This window comes from Microchirus variegatus, assembly GCF_963457635.1.
Source record: "Microchirus variegatus genome assembly, chromosome: 8".
Taxonomy (NCBI): Eukaryota; Metazoa; Chordata; class Actinopteri; order Pleuronectiformes; family Soleidae; genus Microchirus; species Microchirus variegatus.
This window is the reverse complement of record NC_139809.1, coordinates 11,228,920-11,252,258: the sequence shown is the minus strand read 5'-3', so window position 1 is coordinate 11,252,258 and position 23,339 is coordinate 11,228,920. Positions and strand designations below refer to the sequence as shown.

At 41.6% G+C, this 23,339-nt stretch overlaps 1 protein-coding gene across 1 annotated transcript in view; it reads left to right on the top strand.

The window, feature by feature from the left end:
- grm8b (glutamate receptor, metabotropic 8b) overlaps positions 1-23,339 on the top strand; it is a gene marked incomplete at both ends in the record, with an annotated part of 94,863 nt that overhangs the window by 50,896 nt on the left and 20,628 nt on the right. The window contains 3 exons of the mRNA XM_083894436.1: positions 7,826-8,026; positions 19,364-19,503; positions 19,931-20,866. Coding sequence (XP_083750562.1) covers positions 7,826-8,026; positions 19,364-19,503; positions 19,931-20,866 — 1,277 coding nt within the window. The remainder of the gene's footprint in view (positions 1-7,825; positions 8,027-19,363; positions 19,504-19,930; positions 20,867-23,339) is intronic.

Below are 23,339 nucleotides of genomic sequence, written 5' to 3'. Positions count from 1 at the left end.
TCAACCTAAGGAATACCTAAGGAGCACTCCTCTCACATCCCTTTGTCTGTTGCAGGGGTCTGCCCCTCCAGGCCGTGCTTTCACACCCCTTTGTCTATTGCAGGTATCAGGGCCGACCCCCACAGAGGTACCCTTACTGACTTGCTGTCAGAAGATGTAACTTTTCAGGTTCAGAAGTGTGAGCTGTTCGCAGAACTGTACAAGTGTCGCATACGATCCTGGTGACTCACCTGCGACCGTGTGAGAACTTGAATCTGTGAAGCGCTTTGCAGTCAAAGCACTCTCCTCTCTCCAAGCAGACATCAGGACCTCTGCGTCTCTGAGTCGAACCCCGGTCTCTGCAGCCTCTGCTCCATGGATTCCCTGTCAGCCGCTCATCGACTCTGATCTATAATTAGTGTCTGTTTGTTTGTGTTGCGAGGAGCAGCAGCTGACAGGAAGGCTTGTTTCGATAATGGAGACAACTTTTTTACCTCAACTCGATACACCCCCCCCCCCCCCCCTCCCCCCCCCCCCCCTCCACCCAGCATTCTGGCCTCTGACAGGCTGTTCAGAAAACCAGGTGAGGATGATTCATTTAAACCATAGGCTTTATCCATTTTTGTAGTCACAGACTTGTCAGAAATACTGGTGATGTTGTGACATTTTCATTGCTTTTTATGTGTTGTGCAAGGATTCAATTCTCAAGATTATTATTATTTTTTATTATTAGTAGTAGTAGTAGTAGTAGTATACATACGCGGACGTTTCAAAACATAGAATCATACCTTGAATTTTCAGGTCACCTTAAAGGGACACTATGTAGTATTTATGGGTTTATATAACCCAAAATCCACTTTTTTATACATATTATGTGCTCCTGCATTGTCTAGTCGCTGTATAATATTTTTTGTTTCATTTTCGTAGTGTTTCAAAAAGTCATGTAAAATAACATGGTCGCGGGCCGCGGTTGCATAGCCACTGTTAGCAGCGAGACGCCATGTTTCTACCGGAGCCTGTAAGGACAAACGCGAGAGAACAAATCAAGCGTCTCTTTACTTGTAGCGGAAGCCCCGCCTCCACTCTCGCCGCTTCATCTGCTACGGCCGCGGTAGCTCACCCTCTCCCTCGCCTCACGAACCTCATCTGCTGACACGGAGAAAGACAAAGAGGACGACATTTGACCTGCTGAGGATACCGTAGCGCTCAGGGAAGGGAGGGGGTGAGCAGAGCAGCAGGTCTTTGTTGTAAATTTCAGCCTCTCCTCTAGATGGCACTATAAACTACTTATTTCCCCTTTAAGTGCACAACGGAAAAAAATTATTATTATAATAATAATAGTGCATTATATTTGAAGGCCTTGAGTGTCTTTCAAGACCTTGAACGTGACTAGAGCCACCTGGCTCACAACAAAATGTGTAGCATCACATTGGGCTTTGAGTTCCACCACAGAGTGCTCTATTCAGGGTATATGCAGGAATTCTGTTTATTTCAATACGTTTTTTAAGACTTTTTCAAGACCTTCTCGCCACTTCAAGCATACTTTTTGCAGTCAAACTCTATGGACAAAATTTAATGCCTCATGAAATCGTGATTAAGACTTTTAATACTTTTTAAGACTCCGTAGACACCCTGCTATTGCTCCCATCTGCCACTACTACTACTCTGCATACAAGTCTGGCAACAACTGCCTATGGGGCAAAGAAACCTAAAAATAAGAAGACATTCAGACAGTAAACACAATGAGTATGAGCTCAGAGTTTTGAAGGAGGTAGAGATGTGTCACACATGAAAGGAAAGAGTCTCTCTATGCTCATCTGACGAGAGGAACAAAACGACTCAGCAATCAAGATTTTCTTTTCTGTGTTTGTATGTAAGTAAGATAAAGGAGAATAAAAAAAGACAAATTGTCAGTGTGTGTGTGTGTGCAGAAGTTGGAGGGAACACATCCCATTTATGATCCTGTGTGACTGCCTGTGGGGGGGGGGAAACTCCAGGATCTGGAACAGATGCTCCTGTACGTTTTCCCAGACAGCAGGAGGGGGGGAAACAGGCTGTGATGGTGAGGATCGTTGATGACGGCTGCAGCTCTGTGTGTGCACAGCAGAGCTGGTAGCGCGCATGCAGGAATACAGCACACACACACACACACACACACACACACACACACACACACACACACACACACACACACACACACACACCCACACACACACACACACACAAACGTACACGCTGTTCACCTCACAAATTAATCCACCAGGAGTGTAAACTTGCACATATGGTCAGTGCAATGTAACATGGTACTGCTGAGGCAGGTTCAGCACCCCCCCCCCCCCCCAGGAGTTGGATGATTTGAATGAATTTGGATAAATTCAGGTTGTAGAAAATTAGAAAACAAAGATTTCGAATCTAGCAGTGACCCTCAGGTGTTGAAACGTGTTTGAGCGAACGAAGCTGCAGATGTTTTAAATCTTCACTCTGCATCAGGGATTCAATATTAATAGCTGTGGAGGAGGAGGAGGAGTTGCTTTTGTTTTTCCACTCCTCCTCATGGAGACTCAAACACTTTTAGCAGAGAGAAACATGAATATTTGATTCTGCTCTTCTGCTTTGTTGAACAATTTAGGTGCCGAGTTAAGAGCCGCATTGTTTTCTCGCCATTTTTGAAACAATGTTACTTTGTGCTGACTGGATATAAAAGCCCAATTTGCATGCGAACATCTCTGTGTGTGTGTGTGTGTGTGTGTGTGTGTGTGTGTGTGTGTGTGTGTGTGTGTGTGTGTGTGTGTGTGTGTGTGTGTGTGTGTGTGTGTGTGTGTGGGTGTGGGTGTGGGTGTGGGGGGGGGTGTGTGTGTGTGATTGTGGGTGTGGGGGGGGGGTGTGTGTGTGTGAGTGTGTGTGTGAGTTTTTCCTGTGCTGCATTTGTTTGGTTGGCAACATCAGCAGATGAAGAAGTGGTGTCGAGAGGGGCCAGGCAACGTCTTTTTTTTTTTTCTCCCTTCAGTTTGAAAGCAGCGATGATCTCTGAAGGGGAGAAAACGCCTCCATTCAGCAGCTGTTTTCGTGTGCAGTGCAGCACTCAGGATTTTTTTATTTATTTTTTTCTCTGAAGAGGAGGAAAAGGAGAAAATGACAGGGAGCAGCTTTCATTCTACCTCCCACTGATGACAATCATTTTTTTTTTACACAGGCTTAGATGTGGAGCTGCAAGGCAAAGAGTTGCCGTTTTAACTCATTTTATTCCAGCGAGACACAAAAACGAAACCTGTTTAATCTGAACTTTAACCCCCTAGAAAAAAAACGACACCTTCCGACACATTCATCCTTCTTCTCCCACTTTATGGTCAATTTAGAGTGTCCAATTTGTCTAATGCCCATATTGCATGTCTTTGGACTGTGGGAGGAGACCGGAGAAAACGGAACGCGGCCCTTGTTCCAACCGGATCTTCTTGCTGCAAAGGCAAGAGTGCGAACCACCGTGTGGCGCCTAACCTGAGACTCATCTGTATTCATTTGTTAGCCTTTAATTGGTATTTTCAAAGACATTCATCACAAACTCATTTGGGGCTGGTGTCTCTGCATGGACTTCCTTCTCTCTCCTTTGTTCTACGCCGTGTCTTAAAAATCGTATAAACAGACGTACCCGTATAATGTCATTTTTAATCAGATGATATGGTCTGTGTAAAATCTCACTGCAGTCCTTACATTTTGCCACTGCCTCACAACTGGCAACATTTACCTTGAAGGTGCTTTATCGCTGTGTTCAGTTTTCATTTGTTGAGCTAGATAATTAAAACCCTTTAAGGTACGCACCAAGCAAAATGTAAGGGGGAAATAATTTATTTGCATTTTTTATTCACTTATGATAACAATAACGACAATCAAAACACGTGTTTTAATTAGACCCTACAATATTTCAGATACAGTCCTCTACCAAACGTTTGAGACGTCTGTTCATAATAAGTACAACATTCAGAGAAGTCACATTAAATGCAATTTCTTGATCAATAAATTGAAGTAATCAACACACTAACCCTTTCCCCCCCTAATTTTATCAACATTAACTAGCTTCTCTACAAAGAATGACAAATCAACTGTTTGGTAGAGCATGTTTAAAAAAAAATTATAAGACGTATTTTGTTGAATTAACATACATAATTCTGTACAACTCCTCTGAAACGATAATATGTCAACAAAACAGTCCTTACTTCTAAAGTCCCGCCGATATGTGTCATCAAAGGACGAGCGCATTTTCATTGTGTCACAGACGCAGTGCCATCTAGTGGATTTTTTTTTTAAGCATTGCACAACTACGGTAGAGATGGCTCATTTAGGTTGAGTTTGAGCTTGATGCATTTTTCAATGAGATATAGTGACTTAAAGTGTGGTCGACCAAATACTTGATTAGTATCTTAAAGGGTTAAACAACAAAGCTTGCTAGGCCAAGTACATCATGGTCATACATGTCTTCAAAAGTGCTATTTTTGAGTACAAATGAATCGTACTTCATGCATGATGATCTGTTTGCTGTTCATGCAAATCCGTTTCTAAACATAGAGATGGGCAGTGCATTTTTTATTTTATTTTTATTAACAAAATTGTTTTTATGATGAGTTGATTTCAGTCCGTTGTGGTCACAAGATGAATCCATGAATATGTGAGCAGCTCTGAGACATGACTGTGGCAAATCCATGCTCCTGCCTTGATGTTGTCCCAGTCAGAATCGGATGAAACACCACCATAAACCCTCTGACACAGGCTGACGTTACTGATAAACAACTGCGCCAATAAAATACTCTATTAATGTAAATGTATTCTTTTAGTTTGAGACACTGAGGCTCTGCAGGTTTCCCTGAACTTATCCCATCACGACTAACCTGTGTAAACAGAAGGATGCCAGCGAGGTGGAGGTGGGTGTGTAATTAGAGAGGTAATTAGATTTGTCCTCCAAGTGATGTATAATTGAAATGCCAGCAGAGCTGTCATAAAAAGCGGCGAGTCAGGCATTTAATTCTGCCTTTATGCCGTCGGTGTTGGACTCGTGTCATCATTATGCATCAACGCTCGTTAGAAAACAGGGAGACAAAATTCATTATGGCCAGTTTGTGCCTGGCCAAACTCACTGCTTGCTTTTTCACTCCCAAAGTTTATGGGCGAGAAGTTAGTGAGGCATTTGTTTCAGTAAAGAACAGCTCCAAAATCAGAGGCTGTGAAATTACTTTTGTGCAAATGAAGCACCAGGTGAAAACGGTTCCTGCATTTTGTGTGGGCAGAGGGAAAAAAACCAAACAGCCGTGGACGAATGTGACTGCAAACTATAAGGAATATTCATGGTTCTCAGAGGATAAAGTGTTTTCATCACAATGGCCTTGTGACCCCAATTCCATCAGCCCCCTCAGAACAAGGGGATATGGAAAGCTGGACTAGAAAGCTAGTACTGTAACTTAGAGCAGTGTTTGTAAAAAAAAATAAGATCAATATCCACTCTTTTGTAGCTCTGTGTTTGGTCTCCACCTCCTTATTTTTCCTCAGGAAACGACTTTCTCCTTTCTGATGAACTGAAACCCAATAAAAAGCCGAACCTTGTTTGCTTTGTTTTGTTTTTGTAGGACGGCTTTAACATCACGGCACTGTTGCTTCATTATTGCTTAAGCCCACAGTGGACAAACTAAACACCTTTTGAGTTTTAACCGTATAACACCTGAGCGTCAAAATGTCCGTCCGACTTTTTTTTTTGCTTATTTTAACCAGAAAATGGCCAGAAAATGTCCTGAGTTAAGTGCTTTTGCCCATGTTTCCAGAATAACTCAATATTTGACAGTTATTTACAATTAACTGTATGTTAAAATAGTGTTTTAAAGGTGCCATATGTAAGAATGTGGCCAAAAACGTTTACTACATTCAAATTCAAAATACTGAGGTCTCTAGGTTTCGTTTTCTGATGTAACGGCAGCTGAGACTCTACTGACTGCAGTGATTGGTAGACGGCGGTAGGTGGCGCCCCATGTCAAAACATGATTTCAAAACATAAACATGATTTGCAGTCTGCAAAATGTTTTTTTTTTAATGCAAATATTTTGTCTGTACTGATGTTGTTGGTGAGTTCAGTTTGTTATATGAACATTATTCCTGAGTCTCTGTGACATATTAGGAGGATTTTATGGCCAGTTGCTTTAGATTTATTACATAATGCACCTTTAACAATTTTAAATAAAACAAAAAACAAAAAGTTGTACATGAACACCAGATTCTGTGTGTTAAAGTTGAAATTTTAGTATAAAACGTATTTAAAGTAACATTTGTTTGAGTTTTTGATTCAGTGTCCAAAAACAGGCCGAAAAATGGAACGACACTGCTTCGCCGGCTTCCTGCAACAGCGCAAGTGAAATTACCGTAATAACCACACCTTAACTTTGACGTGCAACTCGGCTTTCAGCACCAGCGGCGCGTAATTACGGTTGTGCAAAGTGCACTTGCACAAGCGTGTCGTTAAGGGTTTAATGATAACTGAACTGAACCATACGTTCTCATAAAAGCTTGGTAGTTATTTTAAAGAGATGTTGGTGAAACCTACACACTGCACCTTTAATGTGTCGATTTGAAAATATTAGTGCTTTTCAAAATGAGTGGAAGTCAGTTTCTTTTGTGTATTTTTTTTTGCTGTTATCCAGCACAGTGAATCTTCTTATCCGCATTCAAGCAAGGTTTGAATCTCCAGGATAAAATATATGGACAGAATTCCTTTGAATATTTAGATGCCTCTGATAATCTGCAGCTTTAGCTCTACATCTCTTCTTTTTTCCTCGACCGTATGACATCCTCCGCTCTCTGCTCGCCATTCGAGGCTCATCCATTACCACTGGCGTGTAATCAGTCTTTGCTGCCGGAGCAAATTTCTCCCTCCGGACAGATCCCTCACCGTCCGCCTACTATTAAAATTAAATTGGATTTCATTTCTAAGCTCCTATTAATTCGAAGACATTGTGTTGATTGAGGGTCCTATCCATCAGTTTGTTTCCTCCGCATTTATCGCGTCTTCCCTTTGTGTTTTCGGGGCCAACAGTGTGATCATCCCCAACCACCACAATTCTAATAAGGCATTTATGGAAGGACTTTTTGGATAAAGTTGATGATTTTTTCCTCTGTGTCAATTAGAGAACAGCTGGTGAGATGGAGACTAATGTGTTTCTCTAATCTGGAGAAGATGGGTTCCTCACGGAGTAAGAGCTTCTTCTCCTTGCTGCCGTTTGAGGCTCATAAAGAAAGTCGGTGCTGCTGAAGAAGCTCCACTCGGATTCAAATTAGTCCGTTAATCGATTGCCATCGTTGTTTCATGCTTTCTCTCTCTCACTCTTGCATTAATTGTCATTTTAAACTCAACGACAACTGTCAGGAAAGCCACAAAGACATCGCTCTATTCCCGAGGGATGAAATACAACAAGCACAATGTCTCCATTGAAACATACAGTACGCTGTTACAGTGATTTACATATCTGTATATCACAAAAACCTGTCAGAATTACAGGAAAATTTACATAATTTATATATATATTTTTTTTAATCTCATTAACACTACAGGAGAGACATATTAGATATATCATAAAGCTCTGACACAAAAAAAAATCTAGAAACTGAAATTGTAATGATGAAATCTGAACGTCAAAGTGAAGAGAATATTACCATCATGACCTGATCTGTGTCTAAATGTCTACTTTGTCATAAATGCTATAATTGCATTACAGCGATGTCAACGAAACCTCTTAAATCTCTGTCTCTCCTGGTTGTATGCACTTGATCTTTTCAGTGAATATTAACCCGACACTTCTCTCCCCCTCTGTTCCAGGGTTGGAGAAAGTTGGCCGGGATTCCTCCTACGAGCAGGAGGGCAAGGTGCAGTTTGTGATGGACGCTGTGTACGCCATGGCCCATGCTCTGCACCACATGCACCGCGAGCTGTGCGCTGGGTACCCCGGGCTGTGTCCCCGCATGGCCAACATCGACGGCAAAGAGCTGCTGGCTCACGTCCGCGCTGTGAACTTCAACGGTGAGAACTGACGGCAAATAGCAGACATAGCTGTGGCGTTAGTATAATGTCAGTTTGCTCTGTTATAGAAGAAAGACGGTCATGTGCACATAAATAAGGGTTCCAAAAGTGTTCGTCTACAAGGGCTGAGATTCTACCTGGAACCTTTTTCTTTTTCAAGGGTTCTTGGTAACACTAATGGTTCCAGTAAGAACCATTTTGATCCAGAGAACCCTTTAAAACCCCTTTCCTGAATGAAGGGTTTTCAAAGGGTTCTTGGTAACATTAGGGTTACAGATGGAACCTTTATATAAGGTTCTATCCTATGACGACAAGCCAAAGAACCTTATATGGTTCTACTTAGCACTTTTATTTCCAAGAGCGTAGGATTGTTTGACCTTGATGGAGGTGGATGCTCTTAAATCTGAATAAAATGACATCAATTAGAGTAACTAAACATGTGGCACACAACACAAGAGAGAGCAGTAGAAGGGTGGAGGGTGAGAGAGAAGCCATCGCTGCTAAGCTAACTTGTTACACTAGCAAAAAAAAAAAAACGTGCGTGAATCTGCAAATCTCCTAGAAAGATAGAGTTTAAGCAAAAGTAGCGAGTGAAAGTTTTGACCAATACGTTTCCGCATACGTCAGCCTGCAAGAGATATCGGGAGAAATTGCTAACGGGCAGATGTGCGGAATTCTAGCTTCATGAATGCGTAATACATAAAAAATTTATGTCAGGACAGACGGAGGCAACAGCAACATTGAGGTCATGAACAGAGACGGATGGGTTTGAGTGTGACTGAAAACCCCAAAAAGTGCCCATGAAAAGTATCAGAAGTGACTTCTACCTGCCCCTGTTATACCATCTATAACCAAATGCTCCCTCACTCTGGTCTGATAGTATTGCTTGACAGAGCCTGTTTTCAGAAGAAGGACACGGCATGAAAAATGTTTCCTCATTTGTGATCATGAAAAACCAAACAAGGCCATGAACACGAATAGGATTTCAACATGTCGCGTACTGTGCCTTTAAACTTTACAGCAGTTATGAAGCTTCCGTGTCACGTGATAATGAGAGCGAGGGAAAATTACCCTACAACATCGATTCATTCATCGTTCTCACGTTAACCCTTCATTTATTCATATTTCCACCGTCCTCTGATGGACAAGGGCAGGAAGTACGAATGCTGACACGCCATCATCGGGGAATCCTCCTCTCATTTACGAAACACCAAGCGCGTTCGCCGAGTTTTGTTCTCTAGGGTCGCTCCGCGTTCATTATTCCGTGCTCAGTGGGACCTGTTACAGTGTGAGGATCCATCTGCTGCGACACGAGTTTAGTACTCACATGACATTACAGTCACAGCTGTGGGATGTTACAGCTCACACGCTGCTCCTGTATATTAGCTGAGATGTTAATGTTAGAAAAGAGAAGAAGACGCTTTCTTTACGTTCGGGACAATGGATTGATTTGCGACAGATGTTTCTGAAAGATGAGTTCAGCTCATAATAGCATTTTTGTTGTCATGTTAAACAGCTGTGACCATCCGTAACTAAATGTTCTATCATTAATTCTTTAAAGGGCCACATCACCCATAAAATATATAGTTGTTATTTATTTTATTTTATTTAATAGAAGATGGGACTGAAATAAAACTGACAAGAAATCGATGTCAAAGTCACTTCCTCCTCAATTAGGACACGTTTTATGAGTCAACTTTAACCCAAAACTGTATTAGAATGTGAAATATGTTAACGCATGACGTGTTTCCATGATGACTGACTGGAAAAAGACGCGTGTAACGTCATGCTGCGTTAGCTCCTTTAGCGCCGTTATTGCGCCTACAGTCGAACTGGAGCGGTCTGTTAATTAAACGAAAAGATCAGCGCTACAAATAACCAGCGTATGTGTGCACTGCGTATGTGTGCCTCTGTTTTTTAAAGATTAGCGTTACTTTAGGGACTCATTTTAACAATCCGGAGTCACGTAAACATGACGTCACGCGCATCTTTTTCCGGTCAGTCGTCATGGAAACACCCAGCGCTAGAACTAAACCAACACAGCAGCATCATCATGATCTTAAATTGATTCTTCACTTCACCAAAAATGGGTGAAACAGCCCTTTAATTTGGCATTGAGAGTTTTATTTAGCCCTTGAGAGCAGGTTGACCTGCCACAAGATGCATCCTGGCCAGAAAACCATTTGATTCAGACCAAGGAAATATTGAAAAACATTTAAGGCAAAGGCACAAGACTGCATGCATCATTATACATCCCATAAATCACTGTGAATGATGGTTTTCCAATAATATCCTACATGTCTTTAATACCGTGTTGCAGTATATTGTAGTCTGTGTGTTCTATATAGTGTTTTTGCAGCATACGAGAATAGGGGGAATTGTGCTTGCTGAGTTCTTAGTGTAATGTAATGTTGAATGTCAGAGCTGCTATTACATCCACACTTCTGGTAAACATTTACATCAGCCCTGGGAGCTCTGCAAATCAGAGACATTACCGCTATTACACCTGGGGACATGTCCTCTTTCTAGCTCGCTGTCAATTTCCCCATTTAAATGTCCTATCAGTAATTTGAGCTAATGAACGTAATGCTTTTTTTGGTTTTTTTCAACCGGAGTCGAGTGAGTGTCAGGTGGAGTCGCCACAGCTGTAACGGCAACATGTCACATCCATATTTAATTACTACTGTAGTTGAATATAAACAGGGATCAGACTCCGAAGGAAAGTCAATCATAAGACATTAAAATTAAGGTGTTGCGACAAAATTTTACTGCCATAATCATAGCAAACAGTACTTAACATGAGTGAAATATGCAATATCTCATGTTCAATCCTTGTTTATACTGTAAATATCAAGCTCATACTGTATTTATTCTGGTAACTGTCTATAATGTACATTCTATTCTAACTTTTAATAGTCGTATATCGTTCTATACTTTCACATATTATGTGAACATGCATGTTTATTATATACAATCTTTATCTTAACCCTTAGAACACAGAACATTTAGGCATGTTCAAATGTACAGTATATAAATAGGCTATAAAGATGTGCGATATAGTGTAATATCCACTTTTTTTTCCCACATAACCTTGACAATCTGTTTTTTTTTTTTTTTTTAAATACATAAACACACCTGAGTATAAAGCACGCTTGGCGAGTTTTATGAACAAAAATAAAAGGAAATTTTGTGACTTCTGCACAATTATTGCTACTTTATATCGTCAAGAAGATGAAAAACAAATGCATTTTGTAAAGCCTGAATCGGTGACCTACAAACACACACCCCCAGGATGTCCATATAAGGTGTTGTGTTTTATTCCCACTGCAAATTACAAAGAGTGCACCTTCAGCACAAGGGTTAACTGTCTTTGCTGCTGTGACAAGTTCAATTTCCCCACCGCAGGACTAATAAAGGAATATCTTATTTAATCAATATCTGGTAGTCTTAGATAAGATATACACTAACTAACTAAGATATTAACTATAGCTTATACAGGTACGAGGAAGAAAGGAAGGGCACAAGCAGGATGATTTTGTTGAAACTGATTAGATTAATAGAATTTTTTCCCCTCCTGCATATCATGTCGTCCTGTATTCAAACATCCTCTCTCTGCTCGAGTCAAGGCCGTACGTTTCACTGAAGCTTTGAAAGCCCACTATCCCTCTCTGCAACTTCTGGTATTTATTGTCGAGGCCATTTTCCCTTTCACACCAAGGGAGAGAAGAAAAAAAAAACATGTTCCACATGCATACTTCAGTTTCTGCACTTACGCTGACGGCTGAAGATGAATGTGACTTTCCTCTTTCAAGACGAATGTGTTGTCGAATGTGTCAGTTTTGCCACGGACTACTCTTTAAATACACAGCACATTTGCATAATACTAGCTGCGCTGCCACAGAAACTAAACTGGGTAAATAATTTATTATGAATGAGTAAAGCAGACAATAAAGGAAATAATAAAGCAAACGATTATGAAATTACCCTCGATACCCTCGAAGGTTTGCGAACCAACGATCCACTGGGAGAACTTTCTAAATTACTGTACAATTCCTTTTTCTTCTATTTTTTGTTTCTGTGCCTGTTTATAAAACAATTTTCCACCACCAATACCACAAATAGACAGGAGAACAGGAGAGAGGTTGAGTGGTTCATTTTTCAAAATAAATGTCACCAAATACCAGGAATTCTCAATATGACTCAGGGTCTTCAATGACATGTTCTGTACGTTGTTCCTGCGCAAGCAAATGAATGAAATCCTGCCGATTTGAATCCTAAATGAGCAATGTGAGGGTTCTGTGGCCCTTTGAGTCGCTGAAGGCTTTTAACCCTTTAAGGTACTACTCAACCATTTGGTCGACCACACTTTAAGTCACTATATCTCACTGAAAAATACATCAAGCTGAACTCACTAACACTTTAAAGGATACTTCACCGATTTGATATGTGGCAAACCAGGTTTATTATGAACAGACGTCTCAACCGTTTGGTAGAGGCCTGTATCTGTTTAATACTGTAGGGTCTAATTAAAAAACAAACAAACAAACAAAAAAATATTGATTGTCGTTATTGTTATCAAGTAAAAAAATTTTTTTTTTAAATGCAAATAAATAATTTTTCCTTTGTTTTTTTTCTTGGTGCGTACCTTAAAGGGTTTAATGTGAAAGAAAGATGGCCGCCAAATCTTCTTTTGCCACAGTATTAAACAAACATGGACAAATTTACTCGGTCTTTGTTGCCTTAGGCTCGTAACATTCACACATAATCATACCTGACGTTAACCCAGACAGAAGATGTAAAGGAGATGGAGAGAGAAAAAGACAATGAAGATGATGGAGATGAGCGAGGAAGAGCAGTTTCTGCACACTGCTGTGCTTAGGGGCAAGATGAGCTCACCTTGTCATTGCTAAAGAGATGTTGTTGTTGTTGAGTGAAACAACACCGCGAACCAGGCGTAATAGAGCCATAGTATTATTGCAACACATTTTTGCTTATTTTCTACAAGCTCTATATCAGCGTCAGTATAAAGGAAATGTTGTTTGCTGTATTTTCCGACTGCAGCGTTCATCATTCTTTGCCACGTTTAACCTGATTGCATGACTGCCCCGCGTTATTCAGTCTACAAATGCACACACTACTGTATGGAAATCAATATCATCTCCTTTTATCCCACACATTTTTCACTATTCCATTCACTGTAGAGATGCAGAAAAACACAACAATGCCATGATGTCTTCAGGAGGAGCAGCAGAAGCATTAAACATTGACTCAGTGGCGGATTTTCACCCGCAGGGCCGAGACGGTGAATCTGTGCGCTATTAAAGCGGAGATTCCGAGATGCGTGTCGCGGTCTTTTGAACATCACACTTCATGTAAATAATGAATATGCGTCGTGCGTTTTGTCACACCACAGGAAGAACGTGTTATTCACGTGTCCACTGAAGGCAGAGGAATGCACGGCTGCACTCTAATCAAACACAAAGATGTTCCAACGTGGCTTTTGCTGTGTTTTTTTTTTTTACTCCCACAAAGTCAATCCACCTCACTGGTGGAGAAACAATGTTATTTTTGTGATTGATGTGATCTCGTAAAGCTCGTGCCAGCTAATCAAAAAGGCCTCAGATGTCCTTTACTTGAATATATGAATGTATTAGGACACTGATCTGATAGTGGTAACGCATTGTTGGTGCATTTTGGAAGCAGAAAGTCTGGAAATTCATCAAGATCTTGCACCAAAGACAGGAAAGAACAGCACCGTATCTCGCTATATAACCATAATCTTGCCGTCTGAACTTTGGCCTTTGAGCACTGCAGCAGCATTTAAGGTCTGGACTTGATTGAGCTTTTTTTAACAGATACAGACTTATGTGTTGCTGTATTGTGGGGGGGTTTCCTGCGTGAATCGGCGCGCCCAGTTGAGCCTTCCCATACATCAAGCTTTGACACAAATCAAACTTGAGCTGCTTCTTTGTGTTTCACGCTTCGCTTCTCTGAACACGGAGCAGCAAGGTTAACCATAATGCCATGTATGAAATGCGGCAAATCCAGGTCAACGAAGCGGTGCTCCGCGGCGGCGGGCAACGGGCGGGGCGGTGGGGACTAATCGCCAACTCAGCCGTGTGGCCCTTGCTCATGTGTTTATTTTTAGAGGCGTGCAGGGAGGCTAATCGAGACTCTTGCGCTATGTTAGCGCTCGGTGTGCTCGCGCCAAATGCGTGAGGCTTTTCCATCGTAATGTCCTGTTGAACATGAGCAGCGGATCGTCAGCGAGGTTCCACCCTGACTCCTTTGGACAGCAGATGATTACTAAGAGGTGATAAAAGCTTGTTTTATGTGTGTGTGAATGCAGTGGAGCTGCAGGAAGAAAAAGCTAGTGGTGACGGTAAGAGAGGACATGGGAACTGTAGGTGAAACAAGTGAGGTTTCCCTTCTCACATATACAATACAGTACAATAATACTTTATTGTGAGAACATGCCTGAACAGAAGATGGCATGGATTGAGTGGTGTTCAAAGGCCTTCTTTCAGGCTAACCTTATTGGATTGTGGAACTATGTGCCTTTGGCTGCATAGTAATAGTCTGTACTCATGGTTCAGGTCATGGTTAGGGTCAGAGGCAATGTTCGTAGCCAGTGTCAACATGTTATTGTAAGTTTTTCAGTTGGTTGACCCACATCAACTTTTTAATAATTTTACCTATATTTGGGACACTGGAGGCCCTATTTGTGCTCTGCCTCAGTCTAAGTCCAGGAGATAAAACACAGCAAAGTTGACTTCTGCACTCATTGCTACGTCACAATGAGACATTCCTGCAATTGTTGTCTCACGGAGCTCAGCTTTGTCCCTAAATAACGCGAGAGTGCAGGCGAGGGCAATAGTATCCGGAAGAGCGGAAGTCTGTGAAGTGTTCTATTCTTGGCTGCACACTGCAGCACAGAGTTCTACACAAACTTCCAGCCTCAGAGGATTTACGTGTCCAGTGGATACATTTTATATATGACGGCAATGTGCCGGCGAGAGTCGGCAAAATGATGGCTTTTCCAAATGCTAACTGCTGTTAGCTGCCGGAGCCTCAGTGGCACTGACGTAGTTTCCTGTGTCTCATTTGCATTTAAAGAGACAGGCACTCAAAAGCGAGTGTTCTGAACAGGGCTGTCTTGGCAGAGTGATTGAACTGCTGTGGTGCTTCATCCTTAAGGTATTTTGATCAAAGCATGTCACAGACATGTTCACTAGGACACCAGGGAACTAGGTTAACTTGCAGAAATAGGGTATAATATGTTAGTAAGTTGTTAGTTTCTGTTCTGCATGAAGGCAGAAGGAAGAGTTCAACACGGATTGGGCCTCTGGCTCATAATGCATCGCTTCACATCACCAGCTTTATCAGACAATAGCAGTGTCTCAGGTGTGTGTGTCTCACTTGAGCGAGTCACACTGCTCTGCATCAGAATAAAACCATATATCAACCATATTCTTTGCTCAAGAACAAACGCAGTTCACAGCTAAAGAGACGGTGAAAATTAGGTGATTCGACAACAATGAACTCGATGCTAATGAGCTGATATTAATATCTTGCTTTAAAAAAAGCGAGATAATGTGAGAAGCAGTTTCTGGTTCCATAGGGAGCTGCCTGCTGAAAGATCTGTTCTTATTTCAGTGCAGCAACAACAACACTCCACTCAGGTTATGATCCCTTTGGTTTTGTTATAAATCATGTGACTCTTCAGTGTCATATGATTCACTAAGTGTCTGGACTGAATGTTAAAGGTGCCATATGTAAGAATGTGGCCAAAAACGGTTACTACATTCAAATTCAAAATACCGAGGTCTTTTAGGTTTCGTTTTCTGACGTAACTGGCAACCCGTGGTTGCTCGGCAGCTGAGACTCTACTGACTGCAATGATTGGTAGACGGCGGTAGGTGGCGCCGCATTTGCAGTCTGCAAAATGTTTTTTTTATGCAAATATTTTGTCTGTATTGTTGTTGTTGGTGAGTTCAGTTTGTTGTATGAACATTATTCCTGAGTCTCTGTGACATATTAGGAGGATTTTATGGCCAGTTGTTTTAGATTTATTACATAATGCACCTTTAAGTTAGACAGATTAGACCACAGAAGAGGGTGTAGTTCAGGTTGTGAGAATGTGATTGGGAATCACCCCATCTTAATCTACTGTCACTATACCAGTGTGTGAAGGATATGTGAGGAAGAGGAGGATGAGGAGAGAGTAAATGATCTTATTGGGAATAAACCTGCCTCCTGTGAAAGGTCTGTAGCCGAATTTGCTCGGTTTCTACACCACTGTATTTCAGCGTTGGTGACAATTTTGTTACTTTGCGAGCTTGATGTTTTCTCAGGTGATACTGTGGTATTAAAAGTTTAAGAAGCAGAGAACCAAAGACATACTTTGTCATCATTTTACTGAACATTTCTGTGACATTCTGAATATTTTCAGTGCACGCGCGCTCCAAAGGGAGAACAAACTTCAGACGTTTACGTCACTTCTTCATTGAGATTTTGAGACTTGAATAGCTCTTTATTCTGAATTCCACTGTTGCGTCTGCATTTTATTCTGTGGTGCACACCGTTTGTGGGTCTGTACAGTTAAAAAAATTAAAAAATAATCATGTTGTGCAAAGACGTTTAGTCCATATCGACTCAGATTCCCTGAAATGAAATGAAGAGCAATATGCAGAGGGTGCAGTGATGGAGGGATGGTCCACATCCCGAGGCAAACAGCGGTGATTCATGGCCACACTGACGTGATTTCTGATGCTCGTGTTCATGTCGACGATGGAAAATCGCGGCAGGGTGGAATCAAACTGCAGCCCACTCACTTCGTTTTGAATTGGCGTCAGCTGCTCCAAGCGAAAATCCACATCCACTTCAGGACGGTTGTCCTCCTTGTATATACAGTAAACGTATAGATTTCTATAATTCCTCCCTGTGGGGGAAATATAGAATATAGCACACTGTACAGTATGATGGTACAATGCGGTAATTACCGTGGCTGAAGATAAAAAGAGATCCAGAGACTGTAGTGAAAGCAGAACATTGAGTTTAGAATAAATTGAAACTGAATTATTCTTTGTTATTTTTACTCTAAAAGAAAGACGTAGATGCCCCCAAAGCATCTGTCGTACACTTCTGGCACACTTAACATTCATCCTTATATCTTTGTGTCCTAAATGGCAGTCATTCCTGTCCTTCATACCTGCTAAATAGTGTGGACAGGGCCATAACAACAACCCCAAATGGGATTTTTGCCACTTGCCAAATGTGACTGCAGTTACTACTTTGCAAATCGATATTTCTACCACTATTAGGCAAACATTAATATTGATATCCAACCCCCAATGCGCACAGGAACATCATTTTGCCATGGGGTGCTGTAAAGTGTACAGCATGCTCCAACACACTTTCCTCCCTTAACACACATCGAGAGTTACGACATAATTATCTATTGCCCTAAGAAGCATCTTTAAAGTGAGGGAATGGACGACGTTAGATGATAAACAACCAACCGCTCTCACACTCGCAGTCAGTCAATACAGTCGATTTAGAGTTTTGTCTTATCCCCATCTTTCAAAAATAAATTTACTCTCATTCGGCTAACATTTCCTTCAAATGAGAGCTGATGCTCAGGCTCCTGAACGTCTCCATTGGAAACTCGACACACTTGTAACATTAGTTGACGCTCTTGTACTGCAACTGGGCACGGACTGCATCATCAATCTGTGTTTTAGTTGCTTTTGTGGTTTAAGAAATAAAAAATAAAAAATCCAGAATGATTAATTTTCTGCATCAATTTTCCCTATTCGACCCTTATATTGTTTGTGACTGGAGTTCACCATTGCTGCCTGTATTCCCTGGTAAACCATTCTCACAGACAGACTCAATGGTTTCCGTTCAATCTCAAAATATATTATTATGTTATTATATATGTATATATATATATAATAACACTAATTGCACTCTACATTCTAGCAACTTCATTCATCTCCTGATCGCCAAAGCCTGTACCTCCTTTGGTCGTTTTCCGCTACTTTCTTGTATCTGCCGCTCAGTCAGGTCATCATATCATTGCGAGTGAGAATTGTTCCTAAATTGACTCACTTGGTTAAATAATAATAATAAAAAAAAATCATGTTAGATAGTGGAAATTGGATAATTTGACATACTTTTAATACATTGTTGAACAAGCAAATCCCCATTTGTGGTTAAAATAAATCATTTGATGAAGGATACTTTACAAAGTAGTATGACACTTGAGTCTTAGTACAATACCATAATAAATAAATAGAAGTGTATTTTGATACTTTAAGTGGTTTACACACCAGATACACCATCCCAAAGGGATTTAAGTGAGAGTTAATGGTGTTTTCTCTTATCTTGGACTCTTGGACTGGTTATTGGACTTTACGGCTCTCCCCTTGTGTGTCTGTTCACTTTTACTTCCTGTCCTTTTGTTGTCCCTGATTACCCACACCATTCACCTCTGTATTTGTAAATCTGCATTTTATTTTTTACATTTTAACAACAGAAACCATTTTTCCTGAAGACTTTATCGTCTTGTTAGTAGTCTCATCGTGTCTGAGGCTCAGATCGGCGATGGCTGTTTCGCAGGCTTGAGATTTTCATTTTTAATGGGGGAACGGTGTTGTTGTGGCATTCTAGGAGCTCTGGATTCTGTAGTTTTGAATGATTCAAGGGTGGCTGAAGCTCAGCTGGCTGGTCGGCCATTTAATGATTCGTGCAATAAATAATTTGTCTCATTTTCTTTATGCGGGAACGCACTTGGTTGAGATTGAGGTTTAGTGTTGATGCCACCTTTTTATAAAAAAAGGTCCTTGCTTTTTATTTTTTTTTATTTCTTCGTATGGCTCTTTTAACCAAGAAAAAAAGGCTGTAGAGTATTATAATAAGCCGGTTTAAGCAACCTTAAACGATACCATGTGATTTCAACACATTTGGTGCTTTAATACTCTTAATTAATTTGTAAAAACATTATAATTATTATTCTCATCTCATTTTACCTCTTCAGATTGTAGTGTGTTTTGATTTGTATTCACTCTTGGGTTTTCCTGCCTGTCGTATGTGGGTGAATACTGCTGATTGCTCCTCAGAGAGTGTAAAGATATTCTATTCAGAGGCAGGAAGGACGAGCAGGAACCCATCAAAACAGACACTTTAGTCAGACAAAACAAAGGTTTCCCGTGCTTGACGTTGCCGATGAAGCATCTACCAGTGATGAAATCACTCTCTTGCTGCAGAAGTTATAATAATTCCACTTAGACATGGTTCAATGATTCGTGTGTGTGTGTGTGTTTTTTTTTACAGGAAGTGCAGGAACACCAGTCATCTTTAACGAGAACGGCGATGCCCCCGGACGCTACGACATCTTCCAGTACCAGATCAACAACCGGTCGACGGCAGAGTACAAGGTCATCGGACACTGGACCAATCAGCTGCATCTATATGTAAGGACACACGACTGTCAGAAACATTACTCAAAAAGTACAGGAATGGATTTGGATGGAATTTATCTGTGCATGGCCATAGGAAACGTTTTATTTTGGTGGTGATCTGGAGTAATAATTGTGAACCTTGCAAGATAGGGAAGTGAACTGACACTATGAGAATCTGAACGGCTTTGGCAGAGCTTTGTGGTCTCGGAGGGAAAGATTTTTTTATTCTTTATTTTAAGACCACTGAACTATAACAATAAAGATGGTTCATTAACTTATCTTTCTCTTACTTGAACAAGCTGAGAAAATGTCAGAACTGATGTTTAAGGCCCTTCCTCTCAGTTGGCACCTGAGCTCTTATTTAAAACAGGTAGATGTCAGATGTCTGTATTGTCTTTGTAAGAAGACTAATCCTCTTCCTGCTCCTGTGCTCACACAGATGGACGCTCTGCAGTGGACCACCGGTGACTCTTCCCTGCCTTCCTCGGTGTGCAGTCTGCCCTGCAGGACCGGCGAGAGGAAGAAAGTGGTGAAGGGCGTCCCGTGCTGCTGGCACTGTGAGCGCTGTGAAGGATACCACGTCCAGGCCAGCGAGTTTACCTGTGAGCTCTGCCCCTACGAGATGAGGCCTGACCGGAACCGCACCGGCTGCCAGGCCATACCCATCATCAAGCTGGAGTGGCACTCGCCCTGGGCACTGGTGCCGGTCTTCATCTCTGTCTTGGGTATCATCGCGACCACCTTTGTCATTGTCACGTTTGTGCGCTACCACGACACTCCAATCGTGCGCGCCTCTGGGCGGGAGATGAGCTATGTTCTCCTGACGGGTATCTTCCTGTGTTACATAGTCACCTTCCCCATGATCGCCGCGCCGGACGTTGTCGTCTGCTCTTTCCGTCGCATCTTCCTGGGCCTGGGCATGTGCTTCAGCAACGCTGCGCTGCTCACCAAGACCAACCGCATCCACCGCATCTTCGAGCAGGGCAAGAAGGCCGTGACGGCGCCGCGCTTCATTTCCCCCGCGTCCCAACTGGTCATCACCTTCTCGCTGATCTCCGTGCAGCTGATGGGCGTCTTCATGTGGTTCACCGCCGACCCGCCGCACACCTTCGTGGATTACGGAGAGCAGCGCACGCAAGATCCCGGGAACGCCCGCGGCGTGCTGAAGTGCGACATCTCCGACCTGTCGCTCATCTGCTCCCTGGGATACAGCATCCTCTTGATGGTCACGTGCACTGTTTACGCCATCAAGACGCGCAGCGTGCCAGAGACCTTCAACGAGGCCAAACCCATTGGATTTACTATGTACACGACCTGCATCATCTGGCTTGCTTTCATCCCCATCTTCTTTGGCACAGCACAGTCGGCAGAGCGGGTGAGTGTGTGTTTCTGCTAAATAATGCACAAATAATGTTTTATGTAATGCAAAATCCAAAATCCAGCAGAGTTTAAATTTAAACATACTCTGTCAGCAGTAACCACCACACATGGCATGTTTTGTGCAATAATATCATTTGACATTTATTTTTTGAAACTGCTTCTCAGGTAGGGTAGTATTCGTTTCATTCCTATCTCAGTGCAGGGATCTTTGTTCCACACGGACCGTTTTAGCACATGCACACCGCAAATCCGGATTGGCGGAGACGGAGTGTGGAACAGTCCGTGAAAGGCAGAAAATGTCCAAAGTGTGGGACCATTTCACGCTTAAACAAGAAGCCAACAAGGTGCAGTGTAACCACTGTAATCTACAACTGGCTTAAACCACAACAACAAGTCCTCGATGATTCAGCATCTGAGCGGATAGCATCCAGTTGCTAATGCTGCCGGCACATGCTAACGTAAACAATGCTTATTTACTGTAGCTTAGTAGGGCTGCAGCTATCGAATATGTTTGTAATCGAGTATTCTACCGCTTATTCATTCATGAAAATCACATGGGGGGGGGGAGAGTATGTAGTTTTATGTCGTTTTTTAGTTCATGTAAATTGAGCCAAAATGCATTTGTTTTTATATTTTTAGGAAAATGCACAACACTTGCAAACCTAATAGTGTTTGTAGTGATAATGTTTACATCAGAGTGTGTTAATGTCTACATTTGTTTTTGGAGACGGGACTCTTTTTTTAACTAAACACCACCATGTTCTGAGCGACACGGAACTAATTAGAACAGAATTAACTTTAGCACATTCAGACAACAGTTTTTTTGTGTGTGTGTTTTTTGGGCTGAGCTGGCTGAAACCGAGCTGCCAGATGGAGGATTTTGCTCATTATCATGTCTGTTGGGGGATCTGGCAGACAGGTGCAGCGACTCACTGAGCATTCCTCGAAATAAAGTTTATCAGGGTTTTTTTCCCCTGCTGCTTCTGTTTAAGACATTAAGGGTTTTTGTTTGAATTTAATAGATTCATTTAGGAACACTTTGAATCTGACATGACATCTGACTGCGTGAAGCTTTGGTTTCATTACGTTGAGTGATCCCAGGCTTTTTCTGATAGCAAGCACCAGAAATTTGTCTTTCAGGAGAATGTCTTGAAAACAATTTTTTGAAGGGTTTCCATGAAGATGTGTACACACCTGATGGAAGTCGGTGCCTAAAGGATTTCTTGTTTCAGAGTTCAATTTCTTGACCTTTTGAAAAAGCAGCTGAAAAACAACCTCAGCTCGTTCACGTTGAGTTCACTTGCAGCCAATGTGATTTTGCTGTTGAGGACACAAGAACACATTGAAAGCTAAAGCCCTATTCTGACAGGATTAGGGTAATTTTATCCTGATCTTTCTCCCCCAGGTAACAGTCGCTTTAATCTTTACTGACATTGTCCGTTAATGATTACTTACCCCAGCTCCCCAAAATAATCTTGTCCGAATAGGGCCAGCCAGGCCAGATTACAGTGTTCTTTAATCATTTTATAATTTAGTGGTACTGTAAAAAGGTTAAGACGCTAAAAGTAAAGTGAGTTACAATGTGACTTTTGGTGTGTATTTGGGCTTGATTTCATGCTGTAGAGCAGGGGTGTCAAACTAATTTTCACTGAGGGCCACACCAGCATAATGGTTACCCTCAAAGGGCCAGATGTAACATGTCATACAGAATAAATGTAACTAAATGTAACCAAATATAATGTAAACTAAAGGTAACTACTCTGTAACATATTGCTAAGTAACTTTCTGTAATTATTACTTCTTCAAGTTACAAATATGATGCATTATAGATGTATCCCGGTCCACGATAGTAATGCCGTCACTTTGCGGGTAACGCAATTGCCATGCATTGTGGGAAATGTAGTTGGTCAACGCACGCTTTTAAGCAGCATAGACCTATTTTAACACAGATTTTTAAGACCAATTAATCACTCGTGGGCCACATAAAATGACGCGGCGGGCCACATCGGGCCCCCGGGCCTTGAGTTTGACACATGTGCTGTAGTGATATCCAATTAGAATTTGCAGAGCTTCAGAAAAGAAGAGAATGAGAAACTCATCAGTCAATGGTCCAGATTATCATAATGTCTAATTTATCTAAGGTGTCACTGCAGTGTATTGTATATTTAAACACGTGGATCATGTTTAACTGACTGAAACAATTCAGTTTGAACAAGAAGGATTATAAATGACCTCTCTTCTCAAAATAAAGTCTTTTTTCCCTCTACCAAGTCTAAATATAGCCCATAATAGCGAAAAGGAACGAGCACATTTAAAGACAAACATCTTCAACTAAAATGTCTAATTTTAGGAGGGGGGAAAAAGTCTAAGTCTCTTTTCTCTGTGCAGATCACCCCCATGTGAAGTAACTTGTCCCACTTTGCCTCTGATTATCCGTCTGTTCCTCGTCTCTCTGCGGTGTTTGTTTT